This window comes from Nesoenas mayeri (assembly GCF_963082525.1).
Source record: "Nesoenas mayeri genome assembly, chromosome: 27".
Lineage (NCBI taxonomy): Eukaryota > Metazoa > Chordata > Aves > Columbiformes > Columbidae > Nesoenas > Nesoenas mayeri.
This window is the reverse complement of record NC_137555.1, coordinates 4,445,550-4,463,970: the sequence shown is the minus strand read 5'-3', so window position 1 is coordinate 4,463,970 and position 18,421 is coordinate 4,445,550. Positions and strand designations below refer to the sequence as shown.

General features: G+C 60.7%; 1 protein-coding gene across 1 annotated transcript in view; it reads left to right on the top strand.

The window, feature by feature from the left end:
- NUDCD3 (NudC domain containing 3) overlaps positions 1-17,642 on the top strand; it is a 28,668-nt gene extending 11,026 nt beyond the window's left edge. The window contains exons 3-6 of the mRNA XM_080360187.1: positions 4,988-5,120; positions 10,161-10,304; positions 16,056-16,244; positions 16,764-17,642. Coding sequence (XP_080216313.1) covers positions 4,988-5,120; positions 10,161-10,304; positions 16,056-16,244; positions 16,764-16,874 — 577 coding nt within the window. The 3' untranslated portion in view covers positions 16,875-17,642. The remainder of the gene's footprint in view (positions 1-4,987; positions 5,121-10,160; positions 10,305-16,055; positions 16,245-16,763) is intronic.
- The last annotated feature ends 779 nt before the right edge of the window (positions 17,643-18,421 follow it).

Here is an 18,421-nt window from a genome sequence, read left to right as displayed (position 1 = left end):
CGCAGCCCGCGCCGCATGGTTATGTGGGTCGGGCACACGGCCGCGCCGCGCCCGATATTCCTCTTTTCCTGCTTGCTCGGAACTTCATTATTACTTAATGAGATCTTTCCGTTCTTGGCAACGTCTCCAGCGTGAAGAAGGTTTCGTGCATCGCACGGGGCCTCTGACGGCGGTTCGGACGCGGAGCTGGGGGCTTTCTCCACTCTTGGCCGTGGGGTGACTGTACAACACCCGTGTTCCCCGCGCTGAAGGAGGACGGTGTCGCACGAGAGAGAAGCTCGTTTTGGTGGTTGGGATGTGCCAGTGGGACCTCACGGGATGAGGTGTTGACGGCAGAGCCTGAGCAGGGCAGGAATGGTAGAAATTCTTCTTTCAGGAGCAGAAAGGGAGTGGGTCTGGGGCTGCATTTCTGTGTCAAGTTGAGAGAAGGGAACGGGGCTGGAGCACAAGTGTGATGGAGACTGAGGGACCTGGGGGTTCAGCTGGAGAACAGGAGCTGAGGGGAGACCTTCTGATCTCTGAACTGCCTGAAAGGAGCTTGGAGCCAGGGGGGTCGGGCTCTGCTCCCCAGGAACAAGCGCCAGGAGCAGAGGAAACGGCCTCAAGTTGCCCAGGGGAGGTTGAGGTTGGATGTGGGAACAATTTGTTCCCCAAAGGGCTGTGGGGCATTGGAACAGGCTGCCCAGGGCAGTGCTGGAGTCACCAGCCCTGGAGGGCTGGACAGACGGACATGAGGTTCTCAGGACATGGGGCAGTGCCGGGGGTGGGTTATTGTTGGACTCTGATCTTGAGGGGCTTTTCCTACCAAACTGATTCTGTGATTCTGTGAGGCTTCTCTGTGCCAGCCCGGCTCTCCCCCCACTTCATCCTCTTCAGCCTCGGCTGGTCCCGCTCACTCAGCTTCGGCTCTTGAGGTTGTTTCTCTCCTCCACCCGCCTCCACATCACTTAACTGGCTTGACACGTTTGCGTTGCAGCTGCCTAAATAATTCACCTTGACTAAGAGCAAACAGCAGCGCCGGCCCCAGAGAAGCTCTCGGTGAATGCCAAGTGACTGGAGGGATCTGCGGTGCCGCTGAGGTGCAGACCCCCGCCCTGAGCTCAGCGCTGTGCTCGACCAAAGAACCAGCGCCGGCTGAGCCGTCGCACCGCGCTCAACTCTGCAAAAGCGGCGTATCCCACACACCCATCGCCTGCTTCCCGAGGATGGGAAAGCCCGGATGCTCCAGGCGGAGAGGGTCGGTTTCCTTATGTAGTTCTGAAAATCCTTGGGATATTTTTCTTTTCTTATGGAGGAAAAAGCAAGTCCATTGGGTTTAGGCCCATGTTAACGCCGTCTCATGGCGCTCGCCCCGCTCTGCACCCCTCACAGCAGCAGCCGTCCTTAGCCCCGTGCCACAGGCAATCTTTTCCTCAACTTTTGCATTCTTACATCAAAATCCTCAGTCAAGAGGAACTCCATGGGCGGCCCTACTTCTCCTCATATAAAACATTCAACCAAATCCTTCGGTGTTTGGTTCCTGCGCTCGGTTTGTGTCCGGCACTGCTTTTACAGAGCAGGTGCTGCAGCTGTCGTGCTCTGAGGATGGAAGCGCCTTCAGCCCCGTGTCCGCAGAGGAGAGGATGGCGCGGTCGCTGTTCCCGCATCGCTCGGCTCATCGTGCACCCGCAGAGCTGGAAATCCCGGGATAAGAAACCCCCAGAAATCTGGATATTGGGCTCAGTGTGTGGCTCAGGCCCTCGCTGAAGCAGCATCTCCTGGAGATGCCACCACATCTCCTCGGGGTCCCCCCCTCGCTGCCGTCAGGTCTGACCCTGCGCCCCGCGGCTCCGGGACCGGTGAGAGCGCAGCCGCGCGATGTGCAACGCGGATCGACTGCTTCTCGGTGCTGCATTGTTAAAGGTTTCACCTCCCCCAAAATGACACATCGCGCGCAAAAAATAGAACAAGACAGAACACACAGACCCACCAACACCGTCCCCGCCACCCGGCAGCCAAGTGCACACGGTGCCAAACCCTCGGGTTTAAAACCGGTGCTGTTTCACCCTCCCTCAGCCCTGGCGTGCGGTTTGGCACCGCGGTGAGCTGCCCATCGCACCGCGAGCAGCTGCGCTATCGCCAAGGCTGCCGGGAGAATCCCCATCCAACCGCCCTGCGCGCTGCATGCCGCCTCTGTCTTCAGGTGGCTCTGGGGCCGGGGATTTCTCCTGGCGACGATGTTGCAGGAAATTCTCTTGCCTGCGGCGTGGTGGAGCTGTGGAAGCGACACGAGGGGTGGATTTGGCCGAGTTCTCCGTGAGCTGGGGCCGTCTGCTGTGGACGAGGACGGCAGCCGCCCCCCGGCCGGGGAGCTGGGCCTGATTTCTTGAGTGCCGCTGGCATGAAGCGGGGTGTGCAGAGCACAGTTGGACCAGGCTGGAAAACCTCCAGGAAAGGAAGAGCTGCTCCAGGAGATGGTGGAGCCATTTGTCAGAGGCGCTTAACGAGGCTGAGGCTTGAGTTTGTCACCCTCGTTTTGTGCAAGAGTGTGTGGTTGAACTTGCAGAGGAGTCTCCCAACCTCTTGTGATCCGGTTTTGGGGCACAAAGTCACCTCATGAGTTTCACATCCAAGGATTTTGAAGGTCGGGAGTGGAGCTGGAGCAGGGATGGGTGGTGGTGACGTGCCCGAAGGGCTGGAGGGGTCTGGGCTGGGTCTCAGGGGAAGGAGCAGACAAGTGACAGTCTCCATGTCCCTGGGATGGACAGTGGCAGCTGGAGGGAGGTTCAGTCACATCATTTTCCATGTGGAGCATGGGGATGGTTTGGCTGGGGGACATGAGCTCTCTAGGGTGAGAGGAAATGGCCTCAAGTTGCGCCAGGGGAGGTTGAGGTTGGATGTGGGAACAATTTCTTCCCCAAAGGGCTGTGGGGCATTGGAACAGGCTGCCCAGGGCAGTGCTGGAGTCACCAGCCCTGGAGGGCTGGACAGACGGACATGCGGTTCTCAGGACACGGGGCAGTGCCGGAGGTGGGTTATGCTTGGACTCGGTGATCTGAAAGGTCTTTATCAACCAAAATGATTCTGCAATTCTGTGATTTGCTGCTTCTTGTCTGATTCTTCCCTCGCTCTTTGGGAGCTGCCGACACTTGGGTTGGTGACGCCCAGCGAGCTGCGGTCCCCGTGGCCCCGGCTGGTGAGGATGTGGGAGCTCTGCCCAGCTCCTCGCTGATTAGAAGGAGAATTTTCCCTCTTTTAGGAGGCCAAAACCCAGCAGGTTTTAAGCCCCGCTCAGGTTTGTTCTCCGCGTCACCGTGCGGCCACATACACCCTCGCTCCAGCCCGAGGGGTCAGGGCACGCGGCAGGAGCGGCGTGTCCCTGCGCTGCCCCGAGCAGAGTCCCCCGCACCGGGACACGTTCTGTGAGGGCACAGGGGGATGAAACCAGGGTTGAAACGTCCCTTTTTGCTGCCTGCGCCTCATACAGGGTGATCCCAGGGAGGCTCGTGCCACCAGAGCATCACTGGGTGCCACCAAGACGATGCTCGGGGACGCACCCTCCCTCGTTTGAACCCATTTGGTTGTGCAGGGTGCGAGCGGGACCCCCGATGACCCGCAGCCCCCGGTCCCCGCTCCGTTCCCCCATCGCCCTCCAGCCTGCTCGACTCCCACAGTCTGGGGGCGGTTGGGAAAACCGACAGCTGGAACCAACTCGCGCCGGCGGTTCGGCGCTGCCATGCCAACCCCGTTGCCATGGCGATGGGCACCCAATGGGCGACCGCCAGGAGAGGCCAAAATGCCCCAAAAAAAAAATAGTGATGCCGTTGCCCCGAAAAATCACTGGCCCGAGGCCGGGAGCCCGCGGCCACTGCTGGACCCCCGTGCTGCACACAGAACCGCATCAAAACCGCCCCGGGGTGCGGGCGGTTGTAACAAGGGAGGTGAAAACACCAAGAAAAAATAAACGGGGGAGGGTGGTGTACACACAACCCCTTCGACAACACCCTGCGATCGTCTTAGAGCCTAATTTAATTAAAATTGATGGATCTTACATAATCCTCAGGGCGCCGCGCTGCTGGCAGCCGCCCCCGCCCGCTGCTGCCGACGGCCGCGCACTGTGGGGGTGTCGGGGAGCAACGGGGCGCAGGGGGGTCCCCAGGGCCACCAGCTGCCACCCCCTGGGGCCACTCGTCACCAGCCCCCCCCTTATATAAGTTACTGCGGCCCCGTGTTTATCCAGCTCCGGATTGACGACCAGGTGCATGTTGAAACATTTTCAACATCTCTTTGTTAGCCTTTTGTTAGCACCGCAGCTATCTTTAGGCAGGGCTTGATTTGATTGGAAACCCCCCCGGGAGGGTGCGATGGAGAAGATCCTCAGCAGGCTAAAGGGACGTGGGGTGACACCGATCTCCGTGTTGGCTGGCAATGCTTTCTTGATTATCGCGTATCGATGCGATCAATCCCGCCCTCACGGCCGCCTCCTCGTCCTTCTCCTGAGATTTCGCAGCTGGAAGTGACCAGTTTTGGCTCCAAGTGTCACTTGTGACCCAGTTGTCCCAGTTCCACGTCAGGCTGGCTCTTGAGGCGTCCTGCTCCACGGCTCTGTCACCTGTGTCACCAGCTGCAACGGCCAGTGGTGATAGAATTAAGAGGATAAACCAGCTCTGTTTTCTCCTGGTGCACCAGGTCGCGGTGTCCAGGGCGCTGGGGAGGCCAAACCTCAAATCCTGGGGTCACTTGTGGGTCCCTCATGCCAGGGGTGGGTTATGGTTGGACTCGATAAGCTTGATGGTCTTTTCCAATAAAAATGGTTCTATGAACCTTCTCCTTTCCTAGGCAGCCCCAACAGCATGGGAGGGGCTGAGCACCAGCCTGAAGTGCTGGGGATCTCGCAGGATGGCTCTGCCTTCCCTTCTGCTTCTCGTACCCCGCTTTCAGCTTTCCTGCTCTCTCCAGTCTCTAATCTGTCCAATGTCTGGCATGTCACCCCTTTTTTCCTCCTCAGGAGACAAGAGCAGTTCCAGACAGACCCTGACAGCTACAACGGAGCCGTGCGAGAGAATTACGCCTGGTCTCAAGACTACAGCGACCTGGAGATTAAAGTGCCCGTGCCCAAGCACATCCTTAAAGGCAAACAGGTAAGGCAGCCTTAACGCCGTGTCTTTGGGCCCCTTTCCCTCGGGGTGTCCCGGGAAGCTGTGTTTGGAACGGAAAGGCTCCTTGTCCTTCCTTCTCAAGGAGCAGGATGCGGTTGTGCCCTTTTCTCCGGCGCTGGTGGGGACTGATGGTCCCAGTGTGGCCGTGTCCCCTTTACGACTGTGGCGTCCTGTTTCTCTGGCCCCAGCGCGGTTTCCTGGCGCTTTCTGTGCTTTTCTCTCAGCTTACACTGACTGCAAACTCCCCTGTGGGTTTCCAAGCCTGGCTGGGGATGAAGGATACTCCTTTCCTGCTTGCTCCCGCTGATTTGGAGCCTTTCGTTTGCAAGTGGGAGCTGCTGGAACGGCTCCTCTGCACAGCCTGCGTGGGGAGGAAGGGACCTGGGGACCCTCCCGCTGCCTGCGTGGGCAGGGGGGGGTCTCACCTGGAGGGGGCGTCCCCACAGCTGGGGTTAGTGCGACCCAGAAGTTGGAACTCTCCTGTCTTTAGAATCACAGAATCATTTTGGTTGGAAAAGACTTTTAAAATCATCGAGTCCACCCCCGGCACTGCCCCGTGTCCTGAGAACCTCATGTCCGTCTGTCCAGCCCTCCAGGGATGGTGACTCCAGCACTGCCCTGGGCAGCCTGTTCAATGCCCCACAGCCCTTTGGGGAAGAAATTGTTCCCACATCCAACCTCAACCTTCTCCTCCTTCTTCAACCCCTTCCCCAGCTCCCTTCCCTTCTCTCAACTCGCTCAGCACCTCAAGCCCTTTCTTGGCGCGAGGGGCCCAGAACTGCCCCCAGGATTGGAGGTTTCTCCTCCCCAGGTCCCAGCACAGGGACGGTCGCTGCCCTGGGCCTGCTGGCCACACAGCGCTGGTACCAGCCAGGATGCCATTGGCCTTTTTGGCCACCTGGGCTGGCTCGTGTTCAGGCGCTGTCACCAACAGCCCCAGGTTGTTTTCCGCCGGGCAGCTTTCCAGCCGCTCTTCCCCATCGCTCTTTCCGGAGTGCTGCCCTCCCCACGGCGCAGCCAGTATTTTTCCATTTGGGATCTCCGCACTCCCCCACCCCCCGTTCTCCTGCTTCCAGGGTGGCTGAAATGATCCTACTTGGGTTTGTCCAGGGCCTCCAGCCCCCACAGCTCCCGATTGTGCCAAAAGAGCATGGTTGGCAGCAGCAGCCCAGCCCGGAGCGGCGAGGGAGCGAGCGGCTGCGCGGGGACGGCGGGGGACCGGGAGCTGCATCTCTCTGAAACAAACCCAGGCAGTTTCTTGGAAGGATTTGGGGGCATCCAGACGGGTGTTCCATCCCTCTGTGATCACGATGCCTCTCCCTGCCCAGGGAAGTGCCCTTTGTGCCAGGGGACTTGTGTCCTTGCCAAAAAAACAATAGCATCGTGGCTTTGCCCGCCCCGGGCTGTGGATGGGGATGATTATCAGGGCAGCTCCTTCCCATGCAGCTCTGGTCCTGCCGTCCTCCCTCTCGGGGCAATCGACTGTTCAGACATCGGACTTTCCTTCTCCTTTGTGAGGAGTCTCCCGGTCTTGGCTTCATCCAGCCCTCTTGGCGGCTGACTTTTCATTTTAAAGTGCTTATTTCCACCTCTTCCAGCCTCGGGGGACTGGAAGCAGATAGACTGGCTCACAGACCAAAGCAGGAAGGTTCAGAGCCGTTTTAAAGCTCCGTGGAGTTTGGACACGCTGGTGCTGGGTCGTGCATTCCCCTCCATTCACCACACAGCTTCATCTTTTTAAAAAATTAGCAGCTTTTTGGCTCCTGCCTGCCAAGGCGAGATTAAAAATCTCCCCCGTTTGGTCCCCGGGCTCCGAGCGCGCCCAGCTCTAATGCTGCTCAAAATCTTCCTTATGACACTTTTTTGGATTCAGGCTGTTGCTATGGCACATTTTCACTCGGGTGAGCTTCAAGTTTCCTTGTATGGAGCTCCAAAAAAGTGGCCGTGGAGCAGGAATGGGCGATGGGGAAGGTGGGAGCATCTTCCTCTGCGGTCTCCACCTCTCTGATCTACTTAGAGGCGCAACAGGGGCCCGTGGATTCGAGCACTTCCCAAGCACTTAAATAGAGATAATGACAACGAGCCTCTTTTTTTTTGCCTGGCTCGGAGGAGATGAGCTCGATTCCTTCGTAGGTTTGTGTTTTGCTTGTTTGATTTGCGTGGGCGGGCGTGGGCGTTTTAGTGTGCACAGAAATTACTGTGGTGGAAAGGCTCGGCAGCAGCGAGCCGAGCGCTGGGAGAACCGGCTGTTCTTTGGGGGTGCAGAGGGGTTTGTGGGGAGCGCAGGGTGGGGGGCAGGCAGCCCGGGAGCACCCAGGGTGCCCCTGCTTGTGGCTGCGCTGCCGGGGCGGCGTTTCCCACAGGATCGCGCTTTTTCTCCCTGCTCCGTGCCGGGTTCTGGCAAAGCCCGGTGGTGCCGGCTGTGCGCGCAGGGTGGTGGGACAACTTGGGGCGCAGGGGACAGAGGGAGGACGGGCGGCCCCTCGCAGGGCCTGGTCACCCTCCCCACCAGAGCAGGGACACCGACCAGAAGTGGTTTTGCCACTGAGGCACCTGAGAAGGAGCCACGTGTGCCAAACCCTGTGATCTCTGGGCAGCACCGTGTGAGTCCTCACGGACGTTTCCCTCCACGTCCCCTGTCACCTCCGGTGTGCCCAGAGTGGCCTTTTTGCCGGCTGCAGGTAGATGCGGGTGTTCGATCGCTTTGCGAAGCGGCTGGTTAACTCTGCCTGGTTTGGATCGCTTCTGCTGTTTGGGTTTCTCCGCTCCCTCTCCTCGTGTCCTGCTGGTCCCAGAGCCACCTCGGGGACATCCCTCACCCCCCAGCTCTCTCCTGCAGCCCCCTTGCAATGAAACACCTCTACCATCTGATTGTTCCTGTCCCCATGGATCCCAAAGCTGAGATGCCATCTGTATCTCCAGCATCCCTGGCCCCCACACCCCAAAAAACTTGGGGGTCATCTTGTTTTTTTACCCTTGACCCTTTCCGGGCAGACCCTGTGCTGTGCTGGGAGCCCGGTGTCACCAGCCCCGTCCTTGTGCCGGGGACAAGGACAGTCGGTGGCAGGGAGCAGAGCCTCATCCTTCCCGTGCTTAAGAGGGGCCGAGAAGAAAGATGGGGCCAGACTTTTCAGCAGGGCCTGTTGCGATAGGACAAGGGGTGATGGTTTTAAACTGAAGGAGGGAGATTTAGGTTAAGTACAAGAGATTGTTTGTGCTGAGGGTGGTGAGAGCCTGGCCCAGGTGCCCAGAGAAGTGGTGGCTGAACCATCCCTGGAGACATCCCAGGCCAGGCTGGACGGGGCTCTGAGCACCCTGAGCTGGTGCAGATGTCCCTGCTCATGGCGGGGGGAACTGGGGGAGCTGGGAAGGTCCCGTCAACCCAAACCATCCTGTGATTCTGCGATCCACACACTTTGTCCCTGCGGTGAAGCCTCAGACATGGCCAGAGGAAGCTGCTCGGTGCCGCAGCCTCTCCGGATATGTTTCCCATCCAGGAGGAATCTCAGCGGCCATCTGCAGGCAGGCGCCAGGTGAGAGCCGGGCGTCCTCTCATAAAATCACAGTTTTGGGTGGAAAAGCCCCTCGAGCTCATCAAGTCCACCCATAACCCACCCCCGGCACTGCCCCATGTCCTGAGAACCTCATGTCCGTCTGTCCAGCCCTCCAGGGCTGGTGACTCCAGCACTGCCCTGGGCAGCCTGTTCCAATGCCCCACAGCCCTTTGGGGAAGAAATTGTTCCCACATCCAACCTCAACCTCCCCTGGCGCAACGTGAGGCCGTTTCCTCTCATTCTGTTGTCCTCTCCCATCTGACAAAGCCGGAACATCCCTTCTCTGACCCACTGTGACCGCAGCCCTGCTCCCCGCACCGCAGCTCAGTCCCGGTGTCACTGTGTGCTGGGTCTCCTCTGCTCCTTGTCACACGTGGTGGGTTTGGGGACTCTGTCTGGGTGACATCAGGCGCAGCCGTGGTGCCTCCCCGGCTGGAGCGGCTCTGCCCGTCTCTTGCCTGCGTGGAGCTAGTGAGCCGCTGGAAATCTCCTAGGTAATGGATAATGTAATAACATTTCAAATGAGATCTGCAGAGCGGGAGGAAGATCTGGGGGAACTCTGGGAGAGAATGCAGGCAAATCTCACCGCAGTCTCCTCCTCTCGGGGCAGCACCGGGGGCCACAAACATGCTCCTTTCCCGGCCAGATCCCCCTGTAACTCCCCGCGCTGGCTCGTGCTCGGGGCCGACGGGGAATAAAAAAGAACATATGGTCTCTCCGGAGAGCGAGGGCACCGCGTGCAGCACAGCCGAGTCGCAGCCGGCCCCCGTCACCCCGGGGGACAGCCATGTCACCTCCGCGGCAGGTTGGAGCAGGGTTCCCCATATGGCTGCCGCAGGCGGGACCTGGCCCCGTTCCTGGGGACGGAGCTGCCGCGGCCCCGTCCCCCGCGGCGGCAGAGCGGGGGCCGTGCCGCAGCGTCCCCGCCTCGGGAGGCCTGCGCTGCGCCCCGCGCCGCTTCCCACGGGGGAAACGCAGCTCGGGAGGTTTTGGTGCGTGCGGCAGAATGGGGGACGAGCCGCCGCTGCCTGTGTCGCTGTAGAAATCCCCGAGTTGTTCCCATTTCCAGCTCGCACCACCCAGGAACATGCACACCTGTGCCCGGCTTGTTGTGGTGACAGCTGGGCACCCGCTGCGCTCCTCAGGAGTTCGCTGCCCAACCGTGGAGGAGCCCTGTAGGTTTGCTGCTTTTCTCAGTGGGGAAACTGAGGCACGGGGCACAACCAGCTGCCCCAAATCCTTCCAGGGCTCGGGCTCCCAGGCCCCGCTGCCTTTCAGTCCCCGGAGAGGTTTCGTTTTTCCGAGCTGTTGCAGTTTGCTCGGACACGACAGCGGGATTTCCACGCGGGTCTGAAAGCTCTTCTCTCTCTCTCATCCCCAGCAAGTGCACTTGACCCCACGCCCCAGCTGAGCACGAGGACACGCAGGAACCTGCCGCGTTATTTTCTCTCTCCCTCTGTGTTTCCAGGTGTCTGTGGATATCAGCAGCGGCGCGATTCGCGTGGCGGTGCTGGAGGGGAGCAGCCAGCGCGTCCTCATGGAAGGGAAACTCACCCACAAGATCAACACGGAGAGTTCCCTCTGGAGCCTGGAGCCCGGCAAGTGCGTTTTGGTAAGGCTGCTCCGCGCCGGCCGCGTCTCCTCGCCTGCCCTTGCTGGGCTTGGCCTGGAAAACTGGATAAACTCCTTAAACAGCCAGAGGTAGACGTGTCTGGCTTTCCCCGTCCGACGTCCAGCTCAGTGTGTGCGCTGTGTGCTCTGGCAGAGCGGCACATCCGTGGGGTTGGGCGAGAGGGGTCCCCAAGCTGCGGTGGTGGCAGCACGTGGTCGCCGTCCCCTGATCGGCAGAGAGAGCTTGTGACATGGCACTGTGTCCTTTGCCCCCTGCCTCGTCTGGTCCCCATCTGGCCCCAGACGCCCATCCCCACCGTTCCTCTCCATCCTGCCTCAGTTGTTTATTCCTCCTCTTGGAATCGGTTGCTGTGGCTTCGTCTCCGTTTGCCTCCATCAGGCCCCATGGCTCGCGCTGTGCCTGCACCCCAAGATCTTCCCCGGCGAGGTGTTTTGGGGGTTGTTACCACCCTGTAGCGTGTTCCCAGCCTGCGGACTCGTTTCCGGGGTGCTCAGGTTGCGGGTGGGAGTTCCACCGCCCGGGGGCCGTGTCGCAGCTGTAACTGTCCTGGGGGTTTGCGTTGCTCCCCGTCCGCCTGCGTCTTGAGTGGCAAACAGTTGCCAAACTCCTGTGTGAGTTTGGGGACCCGGAATGTGCCGGGAGTGGGGCTTTTCCCCCTCTGGCCACCTTCGCCCTCTCCTTTTCCACCCAGAGGCTTTCCCAGAAGTTTCAGGAGCAATGAAAGCTGTTTTGCACCCCGGGAGAAGCTTCTCCGACTACTTTAGGCCGTTGAAACGAGGCGAAAAAGGTGGTGGCATCGTTAACCCGCGGTTTTAAAATGTTCTTAAGCTTCTGGAAAATTAGCTCAGCCGGGAAGAGGAACAATCCTGGGAAGAAGAACAATCCTGGGAAGAAGAACAATCCTGAGAAGAGAAACAATCCTGGGAAGGAACAGACCCGTGCAGAGGTGACCCAAGGAGTGGATGGAGTCCCTGGGGACGTCCCGGGATCAGCAAGGGAGGGAATTTCGGAGGAGGACGGGAATGGCGCGGGCGGAGCGAGACTCGGGGCCTTCTGGAGCGGCCACAGGGAGCGACCCTGTTCCTCCAACCCTCGGGCTGGGTCTCGCTTCGAATTAGCGCGAGCACAAGGTGCCGAGGATCTCCAGCTGGCTGCCAACATATTGGTGGTGGGATGAGATTTCGCTCTGAAGAATTGTAAGGTAACTGGAGCAGAGTGAGTAATTCTCGCCCAAGAGCATCTCCTGGTTTCCGTGCGCCGAGTAGCCAAAAGTGGTTTGCGACTCCTCCCGATTCATTCATCAGGCGACACCCAGCCATGAGTTAATGAGTTGCTTCGTTAAGCGCCTGCGCGGGGCCGGGCCGGGAGCCGGTTGGGTCGGCTTGGAGGGCGGATGGGGCAGATGGCCCCGTTCTGCACCTGATTTGTGCATCCACGTGTTGTGCGGCTCCGTGTGAGCCCCGAGCGTGGTGGTCGGGGGTGTCTGTGTCCTGTGATGTGCTGCAAGGTGGCACCTGCCACCTGGGAGCCCAGGCGGGGTTAAAGCACCCAGTGCCAGTGGGGGGTCAGTGAGGAGATCCTGGTGCCTTGGTCACTGCTCGGGGCACCTCGGCAGCTCTGTTGGCAGAAAACCCTGCGTGTGCTCTTGTCACGGTCTGTGAGTTAGAATCAATGAAGCATTTTGGGTGGAAGAGCCCCTGGAGATCACCGAGTCCACCCATAACCCACCCCCGGCACTGCCCTGTGTCCTGAGAACCTCATGTCCGTCTGTCCAGCCCTCCCAGGGCTGGTGACTCCAGCACTGCCCTGGGCAGCCTGTTCCAATGCCCCACAGCCCTTTGGGGAAGAAATTGTTCCCACATCCAACCTCACCCTCCCCTGGCGCAACGTGAGGCCGTTTCCTCGCGTCGAGGCAATCCCTGCGGGCGCAGCTCGAGCCGAGGAGCTGGAATCTCTCCCGTTTGCTCAGTCCCAGATCAGCTCAGAGAGGCCGGTGGGTCCCGTTCGCTCTTGCAGGACACATCAATCATCAGGATCCCTCCGCTCTCCCGGCTGCTCTTACGGCTTCCCCAGCCCTCCGACACCGCTCTGCCTTTCCAACGCGTTCCCCATCTCGTCCTTGGCACCCTCACCGTTCGCGCGACAGCCTGGCCGCCGCGGAAACCCAGCGGGTGTCGTTTTGGAAGCGGATCCCACACCGCGTGAGCTCTGTCCACAGCTCCTCCCGCTCAGGATGGTGTCCCTGTCCCAAAGCCTCGCGCCCGGGTGTGATCCCTGCGCTCTCCCTTCTCCATCACACCCGCTTGCTTGTCGAAAGCGAGATTAAAATAGCTCCGCATGAGCTGTTTTTAGAAATCTCCACTGGGTGTTGTGCACAACACGTTTTGGGATTATTTTTGTTGCGGAGGACGTTTTTCCCCCCATTCCCTGTCTTTTTTCTCCTCTTCTCCAGCGTTTGTTATCCACACTTGGGCTTTTGTCACAGAGTTCTGCCTCGAACAGCGATTACACGCTTCGGCTTGTCATCCCGTGAGCCACGAGGCCAAGTCTGTAATAATCTGTGATGCTCTCCCTTTGCTGCCTCCGCCGTACTCCCTAAACATCTCCCTGACTTTTGGGGTGACGGTTGCTGTTCCAGGAGAAAAGCACCTGGTGAGATGTGTGTTTTTCCAAGACCTACTTATATCCCTCAGCAGCATCTCCCCAACTCTAACAAGGCATTTCAGATCGGAGAAGAAACCTCGTGCGATGAAGAAGCCCAGAACCAACCACTAAGGGTTGTGACCTTCCCAGCCGCCGTTCCTGCCTCCCTGCGCACCCCAAAACGCTCGTCTGGGCTGTGACCCACTTGGAGGTGGTTGAAGATCTCCCGACAGCCCAGGAGGCCCTTGGGGAACCTGCAGCCTTAGAAATGGAGCTGAAGTTTGACCGAGAGCCCGGACACGCCGCAGGGGCCCAATCCTTGTGCCGGCAAATGGCCACCAGCGTTTCTGGGACCCCGGAGAGTTGGGCTGAGCCGTCAGCTGGGGAACTTGTAGAGCAGCAAAGCGTTTGTCTTGTCTGAACGGAATCAGGTTGAGATGTGTCCTTGTGAAAAAATAACCCCTGCTCCCACTTGAGGTTCCTGGATCGTTCCCCAAGGGAGGAGCAGCCTCGTGTGGTCAAACACCGGAGTTTTCCTCGGTGTGTGGGTGAGGGCTGAGCCCAGGGGTCTGCCACAGCCTTCAGCCCTCCTGGACCTCGACCTGCTGAAAATCACAGAGTCATTTTGGTTGGAAAAGCCCCTCGAGATCATGGAGCCCACCGGTAACCCACCCCCGGCACTGCCCCATGTCCTGAGAACCTCACGTCCGTCTGTCCAGCCCTCCAGGGCTGGTGACTCCAGCACTGCCCTGGGCAGCCTGTTCCAATGCCCCACAGCCCTTTGGGGAAGAAATTGTTCCCACATCCAACCTCAACCTCCCCTGGGCAACTTGAGGCCGTTTCCTCTGCTCCTGGCGCTTGTTCCTGGGGAGCAGAGCCCGATCCCCCTGGCTCCACAAAACCCCAAACTCCAGGCGGTATAGAGAGTTTTGCCCTGACCCGCGGACATTTCAGAGTCTCGCTCCCTCTTTTGCGCCTCTCCCCTTGGAATCAAGGGGATCGAGCAGATTCCCCCTGTGCGCACGAGGCGGGCTGCAGAGGTTAATTAATGACTGTTTGTGAAGCGCTCGGCGCTGGAGCGATGCGCAGCACCCAAAAGCTGGCGAAGAAATGAATAATTCTGTTCTTCCCAGCAGGGTGGGAAACATTATGCGGTAAATAAAGCCGGGGCCACGCGTGGGGCGGGGGGGGACAGGATCCCCGGGCTGGCACCCGCGGCAGCTCCGCCAGCCATACTGGGGGGGAAATGGTGAATCAAGGGAGATTTGGGGCTCAGGGGGGTTTCCCAGCTGGTTCGTGGGGGTTCCCCGGAGTCTGCGCCAGGTGGGTGCTGGCGATTTGCAGAGCAAGGGGGAAGGGATGAGTTTTCCTCCCCCTGGTGCTCGGGGTGGCAGTGGGTGACGTCTGATAACCAACAAAGTCCTTGGGCGTCCGTTTGTCCCTCTGCCTGGGGACGCGCCAAGGGGTGGCCACGCCGCGCGCGCCGCATCTGCCACACCGATGGCACCGTGGGGACATGGCTCTTGTTTCAAACCCCGAGGAGAAGCAGCAGCGAGCCCCGAGGATGCTCCCGGGCCAGGTTTGGGGTTGTCCCGCTCCGAGGGGCTGACACTCGGGGGGATGTTCCCGTCCCCCCCGCCCACCCAGGCTCGGGAAGCCCACGAGCAAAACCCTCGGTGGCTTTTCCTCCCCTGGAAAGTGGAATCGTGTTAAACACAGAACAAGCACGCCCGTCTAGCTGGAAAAACCAACGCCTTTCCCCGGCTCTGCTCCCCCAGAAGGATTAAGCCCCAACCACCCCCTCCCGTATTCATTGGTTCCTTTTTTTTGCACCGGGGACAGACGCTCGGCTCGGGAACGGGAACGGGAACGGGAGCGGCCGCGGCCGCCCGTGTTTTCCCCTCCAGAGCTGTTTGGAGCTTCCAGGGAGGTTTGAGTAAATTGTATTGTCGGCCTTTATTGATGATTTTGCAGAGAGGCCCGACGAACGCCATAAATCTGCCGTGCTGCTGGGATTATTGCTCAGATAATAGAGGAGGAAGGAGCCCACCCCTCTCCTGGCAAAGTAACAGAAGCGGCAAGTGGGGCTTCCCGGTGGGGGTGGCCCCACGGTGACGCTGGCACCGGCACGGCCTCCCCAGCCGGGTGGGTGTCCCGTGTCCCCGTGGTGTCCCCTGTCCTCAGAGTGTCCCCTGTCCTCAGGCCAGCCCTCCATGGCTCGGGCTGGTGGTGAGCAGGGGTGGCACGGAGCAGCAGGTGACATTGTCACCCCTGGGATGCTGTCACCCGTGGGCTGGCGTTACCCACAGGCTGGTGTCACCCATGGGCTGGTGTCACCTCTGGACTGGCATCACCTCTGGACTGGCATCACCCCTGGACTGGTATCACCCCTGGGCTGGTGTCACCCCTGGGCTGGTGTCACCCATGGGCTGGTGTCACCCCTGGGATGGTGTCACCCATGGGATGGTGTCACCCACAGGCTGGCATCACCCCTGGGCTGGTGTCACCCACGGGCTGGTGTCACCTCTTGGCTGATGTCACCCCTGGGATGGTGTCACCCATGGGCTGGTGTCACCCACAGGCTGGTGTCACCTCCTGGCTGATGTCACCCACAGGCTGGCATCACCCACAGTCTGGTGTCACCCATGGGCTGATGTTACCCACAGGCTGGTGTCACCCATGGGCTGGCATCACCCACAGGCTGGTGTCACCCATGGGCTGGTGTCACCCACGGGTTGGCGTCACCCACAGGCTGGTGTCACCCACGGGCTGGTGTCACCCACAGGCTGGTGTCACCCACAGGCTGGTGTCACCAGCTGTGGCACGGGCTGGGGTTTTGGCTGCGGTGGGATTGTGCAAAGCCATTGGACAACCAAAGGAGCGAGGAACAAGCATTTGTCTCCCATGTCACCCATGGACGGGAACCTGGAGCTGGAGTGGGACCCTCTGCTGGTGGCCAAGCCCCGGCCATGCCGCGGAGCCATGCGGCAACGTGAGCTGGTGGCACCGCCGCCATGGGGGTGTGGGGCAGGCAGGGGGTGACACGTCCCACAGGGGGGTCTCCTCTGACCCACACCTTGTCCCCAGATCAACCTGAACAAGGGGGATGAGTACTGGTGGAACGCCATCCTGGAGGGCGAGGAGCAGATCGACATTGACAAGATCAATAAGGAGCGATCCATGGCCACGGTGGACGAGGAGGAACACGCCGTGCTGGACCGGCTCACCTTCGACTACCACCAGAAGCTGCAGGGCAAGCCCCAGAGCCACGAGCTGGTAGGTGACAGCCCCCCCGTGTCACCAGAGAATCACAGATGGTTTGTGTTGAAGGGACCTTCCCAACCCGCCCAGTGCCCCCCGTGCCATGAGCAGGGACATCGTCACCAGCTCAGGGTGCTCAGAGCCCCGTCCAGCCTGGCCTGGGATGTCTCCAGGGATGGTTCATCCACCCCCTCTCTGGGCACCTGGGCCAGGCTCTCACCACCCTCAGGACAACAATTTCTGTCCCCTCCAGTGTCCCCAAGTCCTTCTCCACAGGGCTGTTCCCTCCCTGCATCCCCAGCCTGGATTGGTACCGGGGTTGCCCTGATGCAGGTGCAGGACCTTGCGCTTGGCCCTGGTGAACCTCCTGATGTTCACACAGTCCCGCTTCTCCAGCTTGTCCAGGTCCCTCAGGCGTGTCACCTGGGGGTCACCTTGGTACCGCAGCCCCCTCCCATGCCTGTTGGGAAGGGCGGGGAACACGAGCGAAGGTTTGGGGTGAACCCAGACCCCACGGGGAACCTCGTTTTGCAGAAGGTGCACGAGATGCTGAAGAAGGGCTGGGACACCGAGGGCTCCCCTTTCCGCGGCCAGAAGTTCGACCCCTCCATGTTCAACATCTCCCCGGGCGCCGTCCAGTTCTGACAGCGGCCCAAATAACAATAAACCAGCCAAAAATGTAAAAAAACCCACGAAAATCAAAGCGGGGAGAGGAGAAACCCACCCGGGACCCCCCAGCGCCTGCCACCCGCGGCCAGCGCCGTGTCAGCGCCGTGTCAGCGCCGTGTCAGCGCCGTGTCAGCGCCGTGTCACCGCGGTGCCAGCGGTGCACCTGCCCAATGCAGCTCTGCCGTCCCATCACCACGGCAACCCGGGGACCCTGCTCCTGCTCGGCTGGAACAGCCGCGCGCGTTGGGTGACACGACCATCGTTTGCGGTGCCTCAGGATGGTGATTTGTGGGGGTTTCTGGGGTGCGGATCCCAGGCTGTTTATTTTTGGGGGGATTTGGGGTGCGGATCCCGCCCCAGCACAGGGCAGCTTTGGGTGATGCTGTGAGGATGGGGGGCCATGGGAGGGATGTTGTGCCCTGCCTGCCGCGCACCCCCAAATTCCCCAGGCCCCCATCCAGCACCGTGGGGGGGTTCTCCCAGTTCACCCCATCGCCGGGGGGGTCGGGGTGGGCAGGAGCCCCCGAGGTTTGCTCCCCGTTTCCTCTGGGGACTGACGGGGCTGTCACAACACCATGGGCTGGGGATCCCCGGCACGGCCGCCAGCCCCCCCGTACCCAAAACATCTGGGTTTCCCTTACACAGCACTTTGGGGTCTGGGAGGGAGGACACGGAGGCCCCCCAGGCCCAGTTTCCCACTGGGGTGCACGGGGTGGGGGTCCCCAGCTGTCACCTTCCCCGTCCCCCCCTTCCCCTTGGTTTGCAATAAACACGTTTCTGGAGGGTGGGGGCTGCGAGTGATTTGGTGCCACCATCTGGGGGGGGGACACACGTGTGTCGTGACCCCCCTGACACCACCACCCTGCTCGAATTGGGGACAGGGACATCTGGGGACATCTGTGGGTGGCCCTTGTGTCCCCCACCCCGCCTGTGTGGTGGCGGGGGGTGGATTCTGGGGTCCATGGGGGTGGATATGGGCTCCCCAGGGGGAGGCTGGATTTTTGGGTCCTTTGTGGGGGGAGATATGGGGTTCCCAAGCGGGGGGGGCTCGATTTTGGGATCCATTGAGGGGGGTGGATATCAGGTCCCCGGGGGGGCTGGATTTTGTGGTGCATGTGGGATCCAGGGGGGGTTGGATTTTGGGGTCCATTGAGGGGTGGCTATGGGATCCTGGGGGGGTGGGTTTGGTGGGGTGGGCCCCAGGTGCGTGGCAGTTTTGGGGGTGCCGACGTCGGGGTCTCACCCCGCTGTTCCCCCCCCCGCCGTCTCCCCCCGCGCCGGGTGCCGAAATTTCTCCGTGGATGCACAAATAGCAGCGGGCTCGGCGCGGTGCCCCCCCCACGGCCGCCCACGGTCCCCATGGCAACGGCAGCGCCAGCCGCCAGCCGCCCACCCGCACCCCGGGGTGGGGGCACCCACCCCCCCACGAACCCCCACCCCACGGGTGACGTGTCCCCATGCTGGGGGGGGAAAGACCCCGGTGTCCCCCAGCCAGGCCCTGGTGGCCTTCAGGGCAGCCTCAT